General features: G+C 35.5%; 1 protein-coding gene across 2 annotated transcripts in view; it reads right to left on the bottom strand.

Annotated features, from left to right (window-relative positions):
* Positions 1–927: 927 nt before the first annotated feature.
* The window catches only part of LOC135615362 (calcium-transporting ATPase 3, endoplasmic reticulum-type-like), a 67,758-nt gene continuing 49,148 nt past the window's right edge, over positions 928–19,537 (bottom strand). Inside the window, exons 20-34 of one of the 2 annotated variants that reach the window (XM_065113719.1) lie at positions 18,730–18,841; positions 18,357–18,455; positions 18,136–18,281; positions 17,658–17,715; positions 17,431–17,523; positions 14,930–14,980; positions 14,686–14,817; positions 14,066–14,167; positions 11,972–12,026; positions 8,636–8,721; positions 5,324–5,472; positions 3,127–3,232; positions 2,942–2,995; positions 1,567–1,615; positions 928–1,323 (exon numbers count right to left, since the gene is read on the bottom strand). In XM_065113719.1, coding sequence (XP_064969791.1) covers positions 1,259–1,323; positions 1,567–1,615; positions 2,942–2,995; positions 3,127–3,232; positions 5,324–5,472; positions 8,636–8,721; positions 11,972–12,026; positions 14,066–14,167; positions 14,686–14,817; positions 14,930–14,980; positions 17,431–17,523; positions 17,658–17,715; positions 18,136–18,281; positions 18,357–18,455; positions 18,730–18,841 — 1,357 coding nt within the window. In that variant the 3' untranslated portion in view covers positions 928–1,258. The remainder of the gene's footprint in view (positions 1,324–1,566; positions 1,616–2,941; positions 2,996–3,126; positions 3,233–5,323; positions 5,473–8,635; positions 8,722–11,971; positions 12,027–14,065; positions 14,168–14,685; positions 14,818–14,929; positions 14,981–17,430; positions 17,524–17,657; positions 17,716–18,135; positions 18,282–18,356; positions 18,456–18,729; positions 18,842–19,537) is intronic. The other variant, XM_065113720.1, reaches the window with a different exon arrangement.

Genomic DNA, 19,537 nt, shown 5'->3' with positions numbered 1-19,537 from the left:
ATTTCTATTAGTCGATAACCACAAGAATCAAAGCATATCTATAATATATATTCTAATAGTCAGTTAAAAAAAAAAGAAAAAAAAAAGACACAATAGGCTTCTCTCAACGCTAAAAGCGTCGTGCTTCGTGCATTCGTCCTCCGAAGGAGAAGATGCAATAGGCTTCACCATAAAGTCAACGTCATAAACATCATCTTCCTCCATTTCATGTGTTCGTCCTGCTTCGAAGGCCGACGCGACGTGCGACTACGACTCCGTCGCCTGCTCTGATTCCCTGCCAACCCGCTTGGTCGGTGCGAGTCCCACACCACAACCTCCAATTGCGTGGCGATCGGGCTAGCCGCAGCATTTGTGAGAGGCGTTACGTCATCGTCCTCCACAGCTTCTAGAACATGATTGACGCTTCCCTTGCACGGCCGTATCACGTCGGAGCGACACCATGCAGGAGGAAGCGCCATCACCCTGCGCTCACTATATTTACCGAGCGTCCCCTCCCCATCACTCCCCCATCCTGACCACTTCCTCATCCCACACTCCATGGGGTGACTCAACGGTAGCCGCTAACGAATTGGTCCCAACAGATTGCAAGTGGCCATGTGACCTATAGTAAGAGATCTAAACCTTGATAGCCTTTAAAGTTATTAATTGTTAAGAAGGTTCCACTATCTAATCATCTCTTCACCAAAATTTACTTTTACTACAATATATTTTGAGGGTGCTGCATAGCTAAAATTCTTCATGATAGCAAGTTCCCAAAATCTTAACCTTATTCAAGTTCCATGAAAGATTGCTATAATCTCTCTCTCTCTCTCTCTCTCTCTCTCTCTCTCTCTATATATATATATATATATATATATATATATATATAGACACTCAAATTATCAATTCTATTTTTTTGGTGACAACATTGTATTGACATGTTCAATCTCGACAATAAAAGTTGTACAAAGACCTCCAAAATAGCAGATCTTTGTAAATGCCACAAACAAGGGAATAAAACAATTACAAGGAAATATCTTCTATAATTTGACGGAAAACAAAAGATGAACTTGAACAAAACTATCTGAATCATCCCATATAATTAGTTGTACACGCTATAAACGATGAGATAAAGGAATTGAACTGTTGCCAAAAACATCAGTTCGAAGAACATCTGCTTTACATGTACTTTCACTGAACCTAAGCATCGGTAGGATTTTTTCATTACTAACTCGGGCACTGATTGAGTCAAAATTTGCTCAAAGCTGGGTGAAAAAGTTTATTTGTCACGGGCTTCTCTTGGAAGTGCATCAGGTCTTCTGAATCTAAAGCCGAACCTTCTGCCTGCAGACAATGAAATAAGCTACCTATCAGTAGATGAAATATCTATGGTATTGAAATAAATGCAGCAGGTTCCATATTGCATTAACAGTGTTCAATCTTCTAGATTCTTAGATGTCTTTGCAATGAAAATCCAACACAATCAAGAAGAATAACATACATACTTGGGATCAAATTACAAAAAGCTCGCTAAATTACAGCATTCAATAACGAGAACACAAATTAAGGAAATAACAGAGAGAGTACCTCTGGAATTTCTTGAGAAAAATTTCAACACCTCATCAATAATGATTACCTACAATAGATTCATGTCATCAATAAAGCAAGTGTTTAGTAAAAACTGATTATACAGAAAATTATCCTGCACGTGCATGACAATAATTCTTATTTAAAGCAACAAATCTTAGCAAAGAGTAAGACAGATCAAGGAACAAAAGAATAACTGGACAATGCCACTATCGAAAAGCAGATGTCATCCACCCCACTAACCATGGTTGAACCAATGCCAGGAGAAGGGATCAAACAAATTCAACAGAAAAAAGGTGTCCAATTTTGAATAAACTGCTATTATTTGATCAAACAGAATGGATAGTTCTGACAGGGGCAGAGGGCATAAATGAACACAGATCAAAATACAAACAACCAAACACCGTGCAGACAAGCATGCACACACACCAAGAGTGTTTTTAAGATAAACACCCTTCATAGGAAGCAACGACACTGACATCCAGAAATATCAATATTTTGAATTATCAGAAGGTCATTGTAGAAAAACAAGGTCCAGCACCAAGTAATAGCCAATAAATATTGAAATCAGATGTGTACCAGATACCTCAACACAAGTATTTCTAAATACAAGAAATATACTGTCAAACCGACACATTCACTGAGATCAACATGAATACATGTAAGCTGCCTTTCATCACATAAAATGATCCTAAATAAAAATATTACAAGTATAACAAACACCCAAATCCATTAAATGGAGACATGCATCCAACTTTATATAAACTCACATAGACCCACATGCATAAATGTAAGGTAGAATGAACACAGTATATGTTTCGTCACATAAGCTGGCAATATATACATGAGAGAACCTAAGTGGGTTCCACTGCATGAGTTTTCAAAAGTCCAACATTCATAACCATTTATTGTTCAGCATGATTTCTACTAGCCGATGAAATCAGGAAAGGTTCAAAAAGATAATTCAGACATTTGAAACTTACACTAAATGTAATTTTTTTATTTTTGGTCTTGGGAAGACATCATTGTGGATTATGGAATTTGAAAACAGATTATACTATGAATTCTTCATGAAGGAATGCTTCATAGTATCTGGACATTATGCATCTAAAATGAAAGTAACAAAACAATGTAAAGCATGAGGGGCATATTGTAATTGTCAAAACAGGAAATTTGTTCCCTTGCACTTGCAAGTGAATTCAATTATCAATGCAAATGAACTAAATATTAAATTCATCTAACTACAACAAAATTATAATATTTTGTAATCCAGAAATCATGAAGTGGTAAAACTATAAATATAAATATAAATATAAATGAGTTACCATATATATTACATACATAATGGTAAATATAAGAGAGAAAGAATGCTTACAGGAAAGGATAGGTACATAACGATAGTCCATTCAGTCCATGACAGTGGAGTCACCTGAATCACGTGGAATTTATTATATTTCTTCTTTTCTTCTTCTTAATTTTAAGCCTTTATAGTAAAATTCAGCTTCTAAGTCAATTCACAATGTGAAGTTCATTAACAAGTTAAGGAGAACAAGGACTTACCGAAAAAAGCATAGACAGAGGCTCTACATACAAAATTACTACATGGAGGAGCATCGTCAGAGCTATTGATGCTAGTAGCCACGGATTACTCCATGGGGGAATGACACTGCAAAGTAGGGCAGCATGAACACTAACATTAGAACATCTCCCCTAGTTCAGAATGACTACTAACTAATATTACAAACTACCAAAGAAGTTACAGTCAGGCACAAAATCCTTGTTTCCAAGGCACAGTATTATGCTTGAGTAATGATTGAACCAATACCTACTCAAACCAACAGTGATTATCGAACAACAAATGGTAAATTCAGTCTTCAACCATTTCACAGAAAACTATCCAGCACAGTGATCAAGGCATTTTGAACTTTCATGAGCAAAGATCAATGAAGCACGCAAAAGATATGTTGTCTCACATTTAACTCAAGTACATAACTAACCTGCTTTATATGTAATTCGAGAAACCACAAAATTAAGGGAAGGAATGAACTAAGCATCAAGCATCTGCGACCATTTAACTGCACTGGATAGTTTATTCATATTGACAATTGAGACAAGCCTCAAAATAAAGAATGGGTGCAAGTTTCAGGTGCAGTTGACTTATTACAGGCGAACAACATTCTGCAGGCAGTTTAGAAACAATAATCAACAGAAGGGAACACATTCAAAAGAAATTTCTAGCTTAAGCTCAGGCAAATTGGCAAAACATTCTTCTTTACATTTAGCTCTCTGTAACATTCTACCAGGAACAGATATGTTGCCAAGGTACTTGTTCGTGCTATGTAAAAACATACCTTCTTTCATTTCAATGAAGTTTTTCAAGCCCAAGCTTTTAGCTCTCTGTAACATGTCTATGAGGTGTCACGCTTAGCTGTCTATGAGGCCCATTACTAACCAAATCTGATTTAAGAAAAAAGAATTTCGTAGAAATTGACTTGGGTCCAGTATTGTGTTGATGCAACTAATGGTGAACCTGTTTAGATTATGAGCGAGTTTGAATTAAGCCCCTTTCTATATTTTTTTGCCACGTTCTCTGTTGGTTGTCTTAGATGTCATTGTAGATCTTTTTGTCCCTAGCAGAAGGCATGAATCAATAGGTTGTGGTATGGTTCTAATACCAACAACATGCCTTATTTTGGGAAATTCATGGATTTATGATAGAACAGTGCCATAAGCTGAGCTTCTTAGGAACTACTAGTTTGTAATATGGTTCTAATGGCGGCATAACACGTAATTTTGGGACAGTCATGAATTTACAAATGAAAGGTAACTCATGATGGACTTAAGACACCTATTAGTTCAGCATATCATAAAGGCAAAATGAAAAAGATTGATTTATTACAATCAAAACAACCGACTAAAGAGTAATAACTTCAGAAAATTGTTTGGACAAGTACAATGAGTTCTCAAACACTCTAAAGTGCACTATGGCGCAGAGGCCTGTTGAAGCCTAATCATAAAACACAATGTGAGGCCACACTAAGAATGATAATCATTGATAATAGTGCACGAGGCTCCTACAATGTGAGGTTGTGCAGCCTTACTTCTATAAGTAAAGATGTTATTTTCATGACTTGAATCTTCGCCACCAACAGGGAAGAAACCATATCATGGTGCAAAAACTCAATCTCCAGTAAAAAATAGTTAAAATAAGAGTCAGCTGATGCATGAAACTCTTCCCAATGGGGCCATAGAGAGGCCCAATGTATGCAACCTTAATCTTGTAAGCAAAGTAGTTGTTACCAAAGCTCAAACCTTTTGTCACCTAGGTAGCAAAGGAACAACCCAAATAAGATGCCAATGTTTGCTCGAGGTTAGGTCAACTGGTCGAGGGGTCGAGCAACAATAAATGTATGTAGGAAAACTCACTCTTCGAGTAGGGTAACTCGGTCTTTGGGTAGCACAAAACTCAGTCTAAGAGGAAACAATTGACCGAACACCGGTACAAGAGATCTATCGTCAATGAAATAGCACTTGCTGTTTTGATAATAATTGATAAATCTTCAATTATTGATAATAATATTTAAAATAAAATCAAAGTACAAAACAATAGATCTAAAGGAATCTAGATAATCAAAATGTTAACAAAATAATTACAGACTCGAAAGATAGAGCATTGTGTTCATTTCAAAATATATGGACATTAAGATGAGGCTCACAACGTCCAAAAAGAAGGCTACTTCAGTTAATTTTCACTTACAGGAGAGACTGATTTTCACTTAGGTTATTCAAAGCATTAAACATCTCAACGACAACGAGGACAGTCATTGATACAGTTGATGGATGCCGATCATCAAATATACTGCATGGATATGATGTCTCCCTTGTTGGACAAGAATCAAAATTGACCTAACATCATTAGAAAAAAGTCAGGTTGTGCAAATGTTAGAAGACAGCATAAACAGGAAGAACAAGACAAAAGAGCATACTAGATAAAGTCCTGTCATCACGATTAAGGAACAAATTCTCAAACAGTCAATACATACATACATAAAAAGCCCACATGAAAGAGGAAAGCCTAGTCACATGATAGCCTAAGAAAATAATATCTACCATCTTTATCAGACTAGTATAACTCAAAGTGACATGTAATATATATACATTATTTCTTCATATAATTATTATTGTTGAATAGGCTTGTCCCTCTTTAACTCCGAAGAAAAAGTATCAGTATTGATTGCAAAGAATAATCTCCAGCTGGCCTCATCTCCTGGAGGGTTTCACTCTTAGTTGCACCCAGAGCAGCATTTTGCTTAATCAGTAACTTGCTTAATATTTATATTCATGTCGGTATCATTTTTGTAAATGAAACATATCACCCGATTGTAAAGGATTTCTTGCATAAGACTTGAGCGTCATTACCAGCTTTGAGATGTAGGTCCACCAAAATGATGAAGATTGTGAAGGATTAAAATTTACAAGCACCATATAAATAAATGACCATCTTAGTCACTCAACTAATTTGGAAAGAATTTTGGATAAATTGGATAATGTTGTAACTTGTAACTTATTCTTTTAGAAGAATAGGAAATATTTGTGATGGCTTAATGGCCTAATAATTAAAAAGAGCTCTCATCGGAGATTTCTATAACTTGGTGTTTGATATTATACAATGGTAAAACTGCTCATTTGCAAACTAGGTTACTAAGGTTTTAGTCACTAAAATAGCCCCTATGGAGGCAAGGTTGCACAATTTGATCCTTCCCAGACTCTGCATTGGCAGTAGCCTCATGCACTAATCACCATATCTTTTAGTCAATTGCTCAGATAAGGTAGAACTATAATTTACATATATTTGCTGCCCATTCTTGTGGCATGTTGTTCATGTTGCATGCTGTTCCTTTCTTCTACAGTTTTTGTAAGACCTTGGTATGAAAAAAAAGGAATCTTTTTCATGTGAGCTATAAGAACAAGGAGTAACTAAATAAGTTCTTAGAAGCATAATTGTTCACTCATCATGAAATGACTTTCTTATCTTTGCTCTCTTCCTTCTAAATTTATTTTTTTCTTCTTCTCTGTTAGTTCTTCCCCTTCCCCATTTGCTATCTACCTCCAACATCCAAATAAAAACCAAAGTATTACATCAATGCAGCAACAGCACCATTGGTAAGCCAAAATTATACTAGCATGGGAGTCCAAATGTAATTCCTGTATTTCTTCTTTTAGCTCCTTAAACTTCTAGGACTTAAACCTTTCCCAGTCCATATTAGTTTTATTCCTACAATGGTTCTTGTTATAAGTCAATTAGGACTAGGAATGCAGATGAGATCTGATCTCTAGTATTTTCAGCAAAAAAACTACTCATGTTAAATTTAATGTCTGTATAATACTTTCTGAAATATTCAAAATATCAAGACCATTGAAGAAAACTTTACCTGATATTTCCTCTTGGAATGGAATCAGTAACATTAACTTGTAAATTAAATTACTATTCCACAGGAAATTTTCATCATTGTGTTTCTTTGATGCTCAATTCTGTTACCTGACCTGACCTCCAAGAGTCAAGATCCAAGAATATGACCTTTGCTAACTCGGTTCAGCCCATGACTCAATTGTAGGTTTATTGCTTTTATTAGTTTCACGTTTATTACTGCTTGTAATGTCTTCAGCATCATATATCAAACAAAATTGCTCACCAGAAGTGTTTACTAATGTTTGCATTGCTAAAAATGTCAAAATCAACACATACACACCAGAGTGAAAGAGTAAAATAATACCAAAAGAATACATAATAACATAAATACAATTCTCACCGAGAAACTTAGGATAATGGATTAAAGTTTGCACACAAACTTACAAAGAAAGACACAGTGAACAAGCCAAATCTTCGGTACAACATGTGCAGATCTATTCAGGTGTATGTCATTCAAGACATGAATGTCAAACAGTGTGGATCCACTAGTTTATGAATATAGCAGTATAGCTTGATGCAAAATGATATGTTCCAGTCAAGTGTTATGGCCCAACTATTGTTATCTAATTCATAGTTTTATGGGCCATCTAATTCTTATGGTTTTCATAGTTTGCAAATGGTTTTTATTGATTTAGAAAAGACTTATGATAAAGTTTTTAAAAGATTTATTATGGTTTCTTTTAGAAAAGAAAGAATTTTTACTAGTTATATTGTTATAAAAGATATGTACGATAGTTATGATGTAGTCACTAGCATTATTACTACAGCGTGTCTATTGTTATACCTGTTAATATAGGACTAAATCAAGTGCATAAAGTCCTTAGTCCTTCCCATTTCATATTAGTAATGACCTTACCACTCATATTCAGGATAATCCTCCTTGGTGAATTGTATTGTTTTAGTAAATGATAATTTAAATGTAATTGATTCTAAATTTGACTTATGGACACAAACTTTGGAAATGATTTGAGTTATGGACACAAACCCATTCTAAAGGAGTGAGCCTAAATACATGAGATATAATTTAAGTAATACTAGAAGTAGACATGAGGATATGGTTACATTGTACAAAACCAAGAAGTTTCTATAAGTAAAATTTTTAGGTATCTTGGATATATATTATTTAATAAAATGAAGAGATAGACAAAGATACTATTCATAAAATAAATTCCGGATGATTGAAATGGAGAGGGGAATCAAGAGTCTTGTGCAGTCAAAGGAATATCTATAGGACTGTTGTTATTATACCAGCTATGTTTTATGGATCTAAGCAAAAAAAAAAAACATATACAGAAAGTTTGTATTATTAAAATGAAAATGTTGAGATGAACATATGGAGTTACTAGGAAAGATGTAAAAAAAGATATTTTTGTTTGCAGTAGTTTTGATAGAGAATAAGTTAAAGGGAAAACTATCTAAAGTGTCACAGACTGCTAAGGAGACTATTACAAATTGTAGTTAGAATATATAAAACAAAGGAAGCCTGTTTCACCTGAATCGGTACAAAACAAGGCAGTCCGATCCAACTCAACAGAAGATGGACTTCCTAAGCAGCAGGAAATAGTTGGAAAAATAATAAAGACAAAATTGACAGATTACCAATTCATAGTATGGCAATTTGGGACCTTTATCAGAATAGACAAACCACCATACAAACCCAGTGATTGTAGCAAGACCTACATAAGCTGCATCAAGAATACAACTGAGTAAAAACCAGATACTGAAAAAAAAAATCTTGGCAGTTACGTACTGCAACATAGAAGCACCAACATAAGCAATTAAGGAAATCTTGATGCTAGCAGTGCTATACAAAGTTACTACAAGCTTTAGAGTCTTTAGCATAAGTTCTATATATCTCCTAAAGAACCTTCCTCCCATCTATGTCATTCCTCGAAACAATCGCAACTTACAACACTCTGGTCCTCATGAAGTACAAGTGATACAACTCCTATCGCAGAGTTGTTTTTCACTCAGTTCTTTCATTTTTACAACACACATCCTTTTCAAATGCACACATGCTTTACCGAACAAAAGCGCACTTGAGAGCCTTTTTTTCCTTTTGCTAATTTCTCAATCCATTTTTACCTTTTGGATTGTCAACTGGGTAGCACCAAAAACAATATCCATCCATTATGTCTCCTACCTTCGCCCATTTATTTTTTTTTTTTGTAATTGCAAATTTAAGATATTGCTAGGAAATTCACAGGGGCTAACTTTTAGCAACCTTCTAGCCTAGTGGCACATATTTCATATTTCTAGTCAAATTGCATGCCCTTAGTTTTATGCTCATACTCTTTTATGAACCATTATCATTATGTTTATCATGCATCAACAGTCAGTAGGTATGACATTAACTCCATGCCCACAAAAAATGTTCGAGTGGATTGCTCACAATTAAAGATATAAACCTAAATGTTACTTTTAGGCAAATCTGGGGAGAAGTGGGACCATAAAATGCTTTTGTGCGAGAAGGGCAACCTATTTAATCTCACTAATTAAAATGTATGCTTGAGGGACTAGATAGAAACCTCTAATTTCCTATGACTACCTAAAGAAAGACAAGATGAAGTAGAAAATGGAGATTCCACTCAAGGATCTTAGGCACAAATACACTAGAGTTCAGTAGATATTTTCTTAAAGTTCCACCGCGGATTATACTCTAGCAGAAGGCCTTGCTGAGTTCTCAAATTACATTAATCATGCAAAAGATCAAAGTATAGCAAAATGCACATAGTGCAGATTGCTAAATATGGTGTTGCGAGGGTCACAGGTACATAATGTCACCCAAACAGACGAAACTCAACAATTCAGACCTGCAACCTCCAAGTTGCTATGGAGCAACATAACATTCACGTACCTTGCCATTTCCTCACAGATAAATGCTGCTTTAGCAAAAGCTCATAACGACAGTCCTACTTGTTCATCATGACAACAATCTAAGATTATATGCCCTCAAGAAGCAAAATGGGAATTGAAAAAATTATAGAAAGATGAAAGATAAAGAAAAGGATGAGGAGACATCTGATCAAGTCATTGCTACTAGCTACTGTCAAAAGAAAAGAAGCATCAAAATGAGAAGAAAAAAAGCATAACCATAAAAACTAACAAGCTGTTGCTGAGATTGATAAGTATTTCTAAAAGTTATTAATTAGTAATATATTTACTTACAAGAAAACTTGAAAGTAAACTGACTTGATTAACAAGGAATCCAAATTTGGAAAGACTTTGCTTGAAGTAAAAGAATCCTTGAAAATTAAGGATTGATTATTTTATAAATTACTGTGTATCACAGGCATTAGGTTTGTGAAGGAAAAAAAAAAGACCTTGAATGCTCTCATGGTTTCGTTATACCTTGGTTGAGTAAGCAAAATTTTGAGTTTACAAGAAAAGCTTTAGGATTGAGTTAAGAAATACTCAAAAGAAAATTTTCTTTATTGTATTTTCCTATTAACATAGTGAAGAACATAGTTTTCGACTTTTCTCTCCAAATTAGGGTGTCAAACCATGTAAATCTAAATCTTTGAACTATTTTTTTTGGGTATTTTATTTTATTGATTCTCTAGATTGTTACTTCGCTATTGGAATCTTCATCATAGATGTAATAATCAAAAGCCATGCAAAATTAACAACAAGACAGAGAATGGGTAGGATACAGGGTAGATAGTACAAGGGAAAACAAAAAGTGAAAGTACTCCATATCAAGGATTGAAATATCGTATCATACCGGAGTTTCGACATTCGCTCGGTACGGTACTATATACCGAGCAGTATACCATTCGGTATATATATATATATATATATATATATATATATATATATATATATATATATATATATATATATATATATATATATATATATATATATATAATTTGGCGACGTCATTGTCTCTCCTCTCCCCAGGCGGGGTGACGTTGCCAAAAAAGGCGACGCAACATCGCCTTTTCCCGCCTAGGTAGAAAGAGGCGACATCGCGAAGGCAACGTCGCATATATATATATATATATATATATATATATATATATATATATATATATATATATACCGCTCGGTAGTGGGCGGTCCGTGTACCGATCTGCTGAAGGATCAATACATACTGTCCGGTATGGGCAGTATTATTCGAAATTATAATCCTTGCTCCATATAAACTAAAAAAAGAACAATGGAGAAGTTAAAGAGGAAAAACAAGAAAAAACTTCAGAAAGATATTTTTCTCACACCACACTCCGTGCCAACCTCCTTTTTTTACTCTGTTAATTCAAATGCACCAGAAGCAGAGTGTTCGGTGTGGATGTTTTGACCATTGGTGAGCATGAATTGACATACACAGTTTCTGCCCATAAAGAGTGGTATGTACTTGTCGGACAGGCGACTGGGACATAGATTACTTAGATTCTAGCTATATTCTAGTGAGCTGGTTAAACAACTAAGATATCTACAAATTAGGATGCAATGCAACCTGATTTCACTGAAACCCCACTGAAAATAGAGCCCCCTAAAAAAATCATGGATAACACTCACGACCCTCCAAACCACTTTCCCCTTTTCACCAACACTATCTCCTTTCTTCTACCACAGCCTCCCTTATAGCAAAACTGTTGAGCAAATCTGGCCAATCGTCATTCCCCCTGGGGATTCAGCAACTTCTCCTAACTCTTTGAGAGTTAGGACACTTAAGAATATATAAAACAGATGAATAACTTAACATTATCAACTTATCAATATAATATGTAAAACATAATCCAAATGTATACACAAGTTTCATTTATCAAATAAAAAAGCAATTAGACAAAGAGGTCGTAACACTATGTAATGATAACAGTTACAACGTATCTTCAATAACTAAATAACTAAAAATAGCCATCTAGTAACTATAGCTTTTCAGGTTAGGCTGTAATAGTATATAATGATGACAATTGCAGGGCTCCAACATACCTCCAATAACTAAATAACGGAAAAATAACCATCCGGTAACTACAGCTTCACTAACCTGCAAAGATGCAATACCAAATTCAGCAAAACTTTGCATTATGTATAGCTCATGGAAATATTGCATTTTAATGACCTGTAAACATTGATACACATATTAATCCCTAGAAAAATTAGATTGTAATGCACAACACCCTTTTGAGGATTTATTAACATATCTATTGTGGCACCTGCCAATGACAAACCAGATGATTTATGACAATACCCTTTGAGGTAAATCACTGACTGTTGGAGAACAATGGAGGTTCATGATGCATAAGTCTCAAACTCTACATTGTTAACAAGAGGATCATGGAACTTTTGTTTAAACCTTTTAACAAGATCTAGACTCAACTTTAACCTGTCTTCTGAGATAGGTGGATGGGCTTTTAGAGTGTCCCAACCAAAACAGTTAAGTTTTAACAATCCAAGTTTGGCTGATCCACACTATGGTCTAGTTGTAGATGCATACAAGCCAAGAGATAATAGGATTTATAGGATGCTGCCATTTGGACTTAAACCAAGATGCGCTAGTGCTACTTCCTAGGAGCAGCATGTCTACCAATTTTACACACTACAGCTTACTTGAAATAATAAGTCAAATCATGTTGAACAAACATGATTCAAGGATTCTCAAGATTCAAAAAAGGATTCTTTCAAGTTTAGGAAGCATTAGAGTTAATGAATAAAATTCACTTCAACACGTATTTGAGTTTGACCCAAAATGGCAATCCCTGCAAAAGGAGGAGAACATAATCAACATATGAATAAAGCTTTTCAGGGATTTGTCTATAATTAATAATAAGATACAAATACTAATCAGCCACCACTTTTAAGCCTTTTCCCATTACTAGGGGCTGACTTGATATAAAGAGCAACCCAAAAAGTGAAAAATACTCGCCTCGAAGTGGATTTGCAACCAATTTGAAGTACATAAAGATTAACTATTGAAATATTAATGAATGCAATCTAAAATAATGATATAGTAAAATACTATAATGAATAAAATCTAAGATAATTATATAGTAAAATACTATAATTTTAAAACTATTTCATAAATTTTAGGAATAAATTAATCTATCCTTATAGCTGCTTTAAAGGTAAAATAGATTAACAAATTCTAGATCTGTTTCTGAAAATGCTTTTTCTTTTCTTATTCGTTTTCTCCTTTTCTCTTCTCTTTTATCTATTTAGTCGATGGATTTTGTGTAGAAATTTTGAGGGCATCTCATGGACTTAAAACTCGGCAGCATTGGCTACCAGTTGGCACTACTCCAGAATAGCTATAATCAACCAGAATCAATCAAGTCCAGCTACCACCAGAGTCCAAACAGGTTTGACTGAGTGCTACATGTCTGCCAAGCTCATCATCCTTAGCATTATATGTAGTGTTCTGTTGACATGAGTATTATCATGGTTTTAGGTTCTGCCAGGACCGGTAAGTACCAGGCCAAACACATCGGTCCAGGCTTGAATATTTCTCCTCTTCTCCGCCACCCTCCCCTGCCCTCTTCTACTATGTTGTCTTCTCGGCTACCATCTCTTCATTCCCCCTTGTTCCGTAATACACACAGGCATACCATGCATCAATATGCCAACAAGGACCGGACCAATACTGGCCTGGCCATGTACTGCCGTGGGTCGAGTACCCGAAATGTAAAATTTTGGATATGATGGTAACAGCCAACTCCAAGCATCATAGTATAAAGCATGTATTACATTGATCTTATACACAGAAATTCATCCATTATCACAGCTAATTAATGTCTTACATGGTGGCCATTGTTACCAACCATCTAACGATGTCCTTAGCACCTTCAGACTATCCAACATGCTGAACTGCTTAAATAGTCCATGCTAAGGAGCTACACCAAGTCATGTATATTACTGACATTACGTAAAGAACAAAAAGTGGAAAAAATAAAATAAGGATAAACAATTGTTCAGTAATCATCAGATGCAGGTTTAGTTGGACTGCACGTCAACACTTTGCACAACAAAGATCGCCAGCTCCTAACAAAGAAAGCTGATGTTCGTTCTAGAATTATTGGTGTAATATACCTTACGAGGCTTTGCCATCATCACATCAGTATCTTGCTTGTTAAAACCAATTGCTGTTGCGGGCAGGCCATCAGTTACCAAATTTACCCACAGGAGCTGCACCTGAATTATGAAACATTCAACTGTTCATGTTGGTTCTCAAGGTCCAGTATACAATAACAACTATTATTACAAACAAAATAATGGCATGCAAGCTCTCAAAGAACAGCAAGAAGTTGGTTCATGATACTATACTAGCATATGTTTGTTAGTCCAAAAATAGGTTCATGATATTAATGTCGGTTTGTTAGTCCAACAATACAGCAAAAACAACAAGCACTTTGGGTTGCCTACATCGATGTTGTCTTACCATGGAGTCCTGTGTAGGGCAAAAGAACTTCAACTATATAACATGGGTAAAAATGATAAAGGAAGTATGTGCAATTCTTGATGTGGATATCACCTAGCTTTGGGTGGCGTCAGAGAGGAGGAACACAAATAGGAGAACAGGTAATGCATAAGCATTATATTAAAGAGTGACAGATAACTGAATATTCTCTGTGGTGTTAGAACGAAGAAATTATTATACATTGGTTGCTACCTAGAACATGAAGAAAAAAAACCTTAAATCAAGTACTTACAGGAACCAAGGTGTCTGGCATTCCAAGAACAGCTGCCACAAAAATGCAGACTACTTCACCAATATTTGATGAAATCATGTATCTGATAAATTGCTTTGTGTTATTGTATATAGCCCTTCCTTCTGCAACAGCCTGTTCAGAATCATATCTACAATAAATGGCAACAGGAATAACAAGACACCTTTCAAAAGATCTTTTAAGACACAATTATTAAGTGATAGAACCACACGGGTAAGAGACCTACCGCAACAATTGAAGCAAAATTGTCATCAGCCAACACCATATCAGAAGCACTCTGAACAACCAAAGGAAAATTTGTCATTTATGAACCATGGAGTATAGGTTTAAATTTCTATACAAATTCCACATATATAATATATTAACCAAGGTATGCAGTTTCGAATAATACTGCTCGTACCGGGCGGTATGTACCGGTCCATCAACTGGTACACAGATCGCCCATTACCGGACGATATATATATATATATATATATATATATATATTAAAGGCGACGTCATCCGGAGAAGGAAAATATATATATTTTTTTAAATGCGACGTCACCGAGGCGACGCGACATCGCCTTTTATAAAAATATTTTATATATAAATTATATATATATATATAAACGAGACGACGTCGCCAAGTATATATATATACCGAACAGTATACTGTATCGTACCATACCGAGCGAATGTCGAAACACCGGTACAGTACGATATTTCAAACCTTGACATTAATCATCATAAATAGTGTTTGTAAGTTGTGAAAGAGAGAGAGAGGAAGAAAGACCTTTGTGTTTGAATAGCATTGCTATGTTCCATTGATGTTAAACTAATATGACAATTAGAAGAAGGAAATGCAATCTTGAATCTGAAATTTCCAGAAGAATGAGATGTAATATGCAAGGTTCATTGTACCACCCGGTACGGGCGGTATGTAATGGTCCGACAAGGGACTGATATGTTTGGTATATCAGTACGCCCCCATATACCGTGTGTCAAGATGCTTGGTACAACTTGGTATATACCGTACCAACAGTTGATCGGTTCACAAGTATGGACCAGTAAGACGAACCATGGTAATATGTATGAACTAATGAAAAATGATTATTTTCCAGATTATCGTAGGAACCAGGCACCCTCTTAAATCTGGCATAACATGGCGTAGGCAATAAATCACACTCATTCAATCGGGTTATGTTTCCCATAAAATTTAGGACTACAACCTTCAAACCTCTTGACCTACTTCCTTATCAAAATTAAGGTAGCATCAAAAGCAACTTTCAAGCAAGGTATGTAGTTTCGAATAATACCACCCGTACCGGGCGGTACGTACCGGTCCGTCAGCTGACCGGTATACGAACCGCCCATTACCGGACGGTATATATATATATATATATATAAACGAGGCGACATCGCCTCGCCTGGGGAGAAGAAAGAGGCGACGTTGCTTCGGCGACGTCGCCGAATTTTATATATATATATATATATATATATATATATATATATACCGAGCGGTATACCGAATGGTATACCGAACGGTATACCGCTCAGTATACTGTATCGTACCATACCGAGCGAATGTCGAAACGCCAGTACGGTACGATATTTCAAACCTTGCTTTCAAGCACCAAAAATGTCTAATTTAAAAAGAATTTTATATGTCCCAAGTATACTTTTTAACTTTTATACTACAAAATAAAAAATGTGTATTTTTTCCATGTCAATTTTCTTTCCAATTGTAATGAGAACAGAATTAAAGACTTAATAAGCTACTCAGTTGCACTTTTCTCTAGGGTGGACCTTTATAGAATTTTTGAGTGATAAGAAACATTGTAGAGTTTCTTCCCATCAGCCAACTTTAAACATTGACCATTAGGTGGATCTTTCTAACCACCAAAAAGGCCAGCAGGTTATAAGGTTAACTTATATCAGACTAACTTATTTGTGCTTTTGACATAAACATTACCCCAATGGCAAAACCAGTTATTTACTGTTCTCCAAGAGTTCTTAAATGTTGGGCAACTTCAGGTGCTAGCTCTAGTTGCAACCAAAAATATAGATTGTCATAACCAAAGCCTAAAGTCCCCTCTCCAATAAAGTCCTCACAAAATAGGAGTGGATTGTAAATCATCTTCTAATCAAAGCCAAGACCACAAATGATGTGATATTAATTGAATCAAACCAGAGTATTATAGTCACCCCAGTTAAATCACCAATGTCCTCCTGAGGTCACCCGTATCAAATCACATGGATTACCCAGGAATCCCCACACATGATGCAGGGTCTGATGACATTATAGCCCACCATGCCGTTGTCGTCACACTTGGTGCACGTCTCCACTGGACAAGAGATTCACCAAGTAGTACAGTAAGTCCCAACTTTGCCCACAGACCATAAGTGGTTATTTCAATAACATATTTGCCACATCTTGAACCCAAAACCATGTGGGCTAAACCCTCAGGAGTACTCAAACGACTTGGTATTAACTAAATCCAATCAGAGTATTACAAGATACTATCGTTGACCAACGACCCTCCTAGCATCTTAGGCAGACTCTCTCATTGATCAATTAAACATGGTTAACAATTCAGTATCAATAGTGCTGATGTCAATAGTTAATTTTACATTAAACATATCAACTTTGAGCTAGAAGATAAAGACGATGACATCTTAAGCACATATATGAATACAAGTACTACAGTTATCAGAGTTTTTATGAAAATTTAGGCAAAAAAGGTTTACCTTAGCAACAGCAGTTCCCGATCCCATTGCAATTCCTATGTCTGCCTTCTTCAATGCAGGTGCATCATTAACACCATCACCGGTCATTGCAACCTTGTGCAGAATGACAAAAGTTCAAACATGTCGTCACTCAGCAATTTTATAAAAAACATTATGCTGCATAGACTAGATTATTTTACTGAATTAACAACCGCTGATGTAACTGGACAATCAGACAACAGGCCTACCACTTCATTCTGATTTTGTAAGGCTTCAACCAGCATCTTCTTGTGAGACGGTTCAACCCTATCAGTATGATAATAAACCAGATATCAACTATTCCCAGATGAAAACAGTGATTTGTTGAAATGCACAAAACAATACCATTTTTTAATTGATCACCAGCACAAAACACATATTGGCACCAATGAGAAATCAAGATTTCAAATATTGGTCGGACCAGTATGTGTTGACCAGAACTTACCAATCCAACCAAGGGCTGGTACGTCTCATATTTCTGGTACTGTTTGTTTATTCATTTTAAATTATTTTGAAGTGATACTGGGCAGTATAACAATCCAACAAGATGTCAAAAACCAATATCATAGATTTTAAACCTGTCCCTTAAAGCTGATACTAACTTGTACAGACAACAAAACTAAGTCCACGATTCATCAAATTGTATTCAATAAGTGAAAGAATATCCAGTACAAAGGTTTTATGTACCTAGTGAAAAGCACCATCCTTTGCAATGCTAATGTCTGTTGTAAAGGTGGGAGTTCTTCAAATTCAGAGGCTGTATAAGAATACCCAGTGAAATCCCCCAGATGCTCAAAAGCACCAATTCGCCGACATAGAGATTCTGCTGTAGTCTAGTAAGGAAAAGACCAAATATTTCACTTGAGGGCAATATCAAATGATAATATATTTCAAAACATGATACTTACTTTATTATCACCAGTGACAACTATTACCCGTATTCCAGCAGACATACATGATAAGATCGCATTTCTTACTTCCTCCCTTGGTGGATCCAGCATTCCAACCTTCACAGGTATTGCAAGAAGATGAACAGAATATAGAATACTATCAGTGATAACGCTTGTAACAAAATATTTAATTAATTCAATTTAAGTGGGTAAAAGGTGAAAAAATAAAACTATTAAATGACTAGTCATGCAAATAGAACTTCAAGTTCACCAAACATGTTATCAAAAATTATCATCTAAAACCAAAAGATTAGATAAGCAAGATAGTTGCACATATTGACAATGGACTAAAGCAGTGGAAAATAACAAATAAATAAAGAAATTTTGCTACCAATCCAATAAATGTAAGGTTTGTCTCATCCTCATGGCAAATTGTTTGCTGACCCATGGGCATGCGCTTCAATGCTAATGCCAAACATCTTAGGGTATCTTTTCCTGCAAAACTGATCATCCAATAAATGATTAGCAAAGTCTAGATACAAGATTGTCAAAATTAGACAATAAATATTAAATAATTGGCTGCAAAGAATGTACTAGTTTAGAAGTCACAATTTTCTGGCAAAATTAGTTATATGTGTGGTAACAATAGGCCAAATTAATTGTGGTAACAGTAGGTCTGATGATCAATAACTGAAACATAAATATAAGTGACATCTGGAAGAGCAGACATGAAAGATATAGTGAAATTAGACTGCTTCAACGGTAACTGATTAATCATCTCATAAATCAATAAAAATCTAGAAAGAGAATACATACCTCTTGATTAAAGTGTTCTTCCTCTTAGTCCTCACAAATTAACCTCTTAAATTTGATCCAATCCACAAATCATAGTTTTATTAAGGTTAGGAGAGTGGAAATATGATAATATGAGTATAGGGCAATCTCAGTCCTTGATCGATAACGGTCGAAATCCGACCGTTACCAACCGATACAGGTCAGTAACGATCGGATTTTGACTGTTACCCCCCGGTATAGACCCCATATCGCCCGATACAGGGTAAAGTGATCGGTATCGCCCGGTAGAGGGTGGTCCACATATAGGTATCCTATAGGACCGATATGTACTGCCCATGCTAAGCGATATGCATCGATACAACAAACCTTGGATAATACCATTGAATTTTAAAAGGGTTGGTGAC

This window comes from Musa acuminata, chromosome BXJ2-6 (assembly GCF_036884655.1).
Source record: "Musa acuminata AAA Group cultivar baxijiao chromosome BXJ2-6, Cavendish_Baxijiao_AAA, whole genome shotgun sequence".
Taxonomy (NCBI): Eukaryota; Viridiplantae; Streptophyta; class Magnoliopsida; order Zingiberales; family Musaceae; genus Musa; species Musa acuminata.
This window is presented reverse-complemented; position numbering and strand designations above follow the sequence as displayed.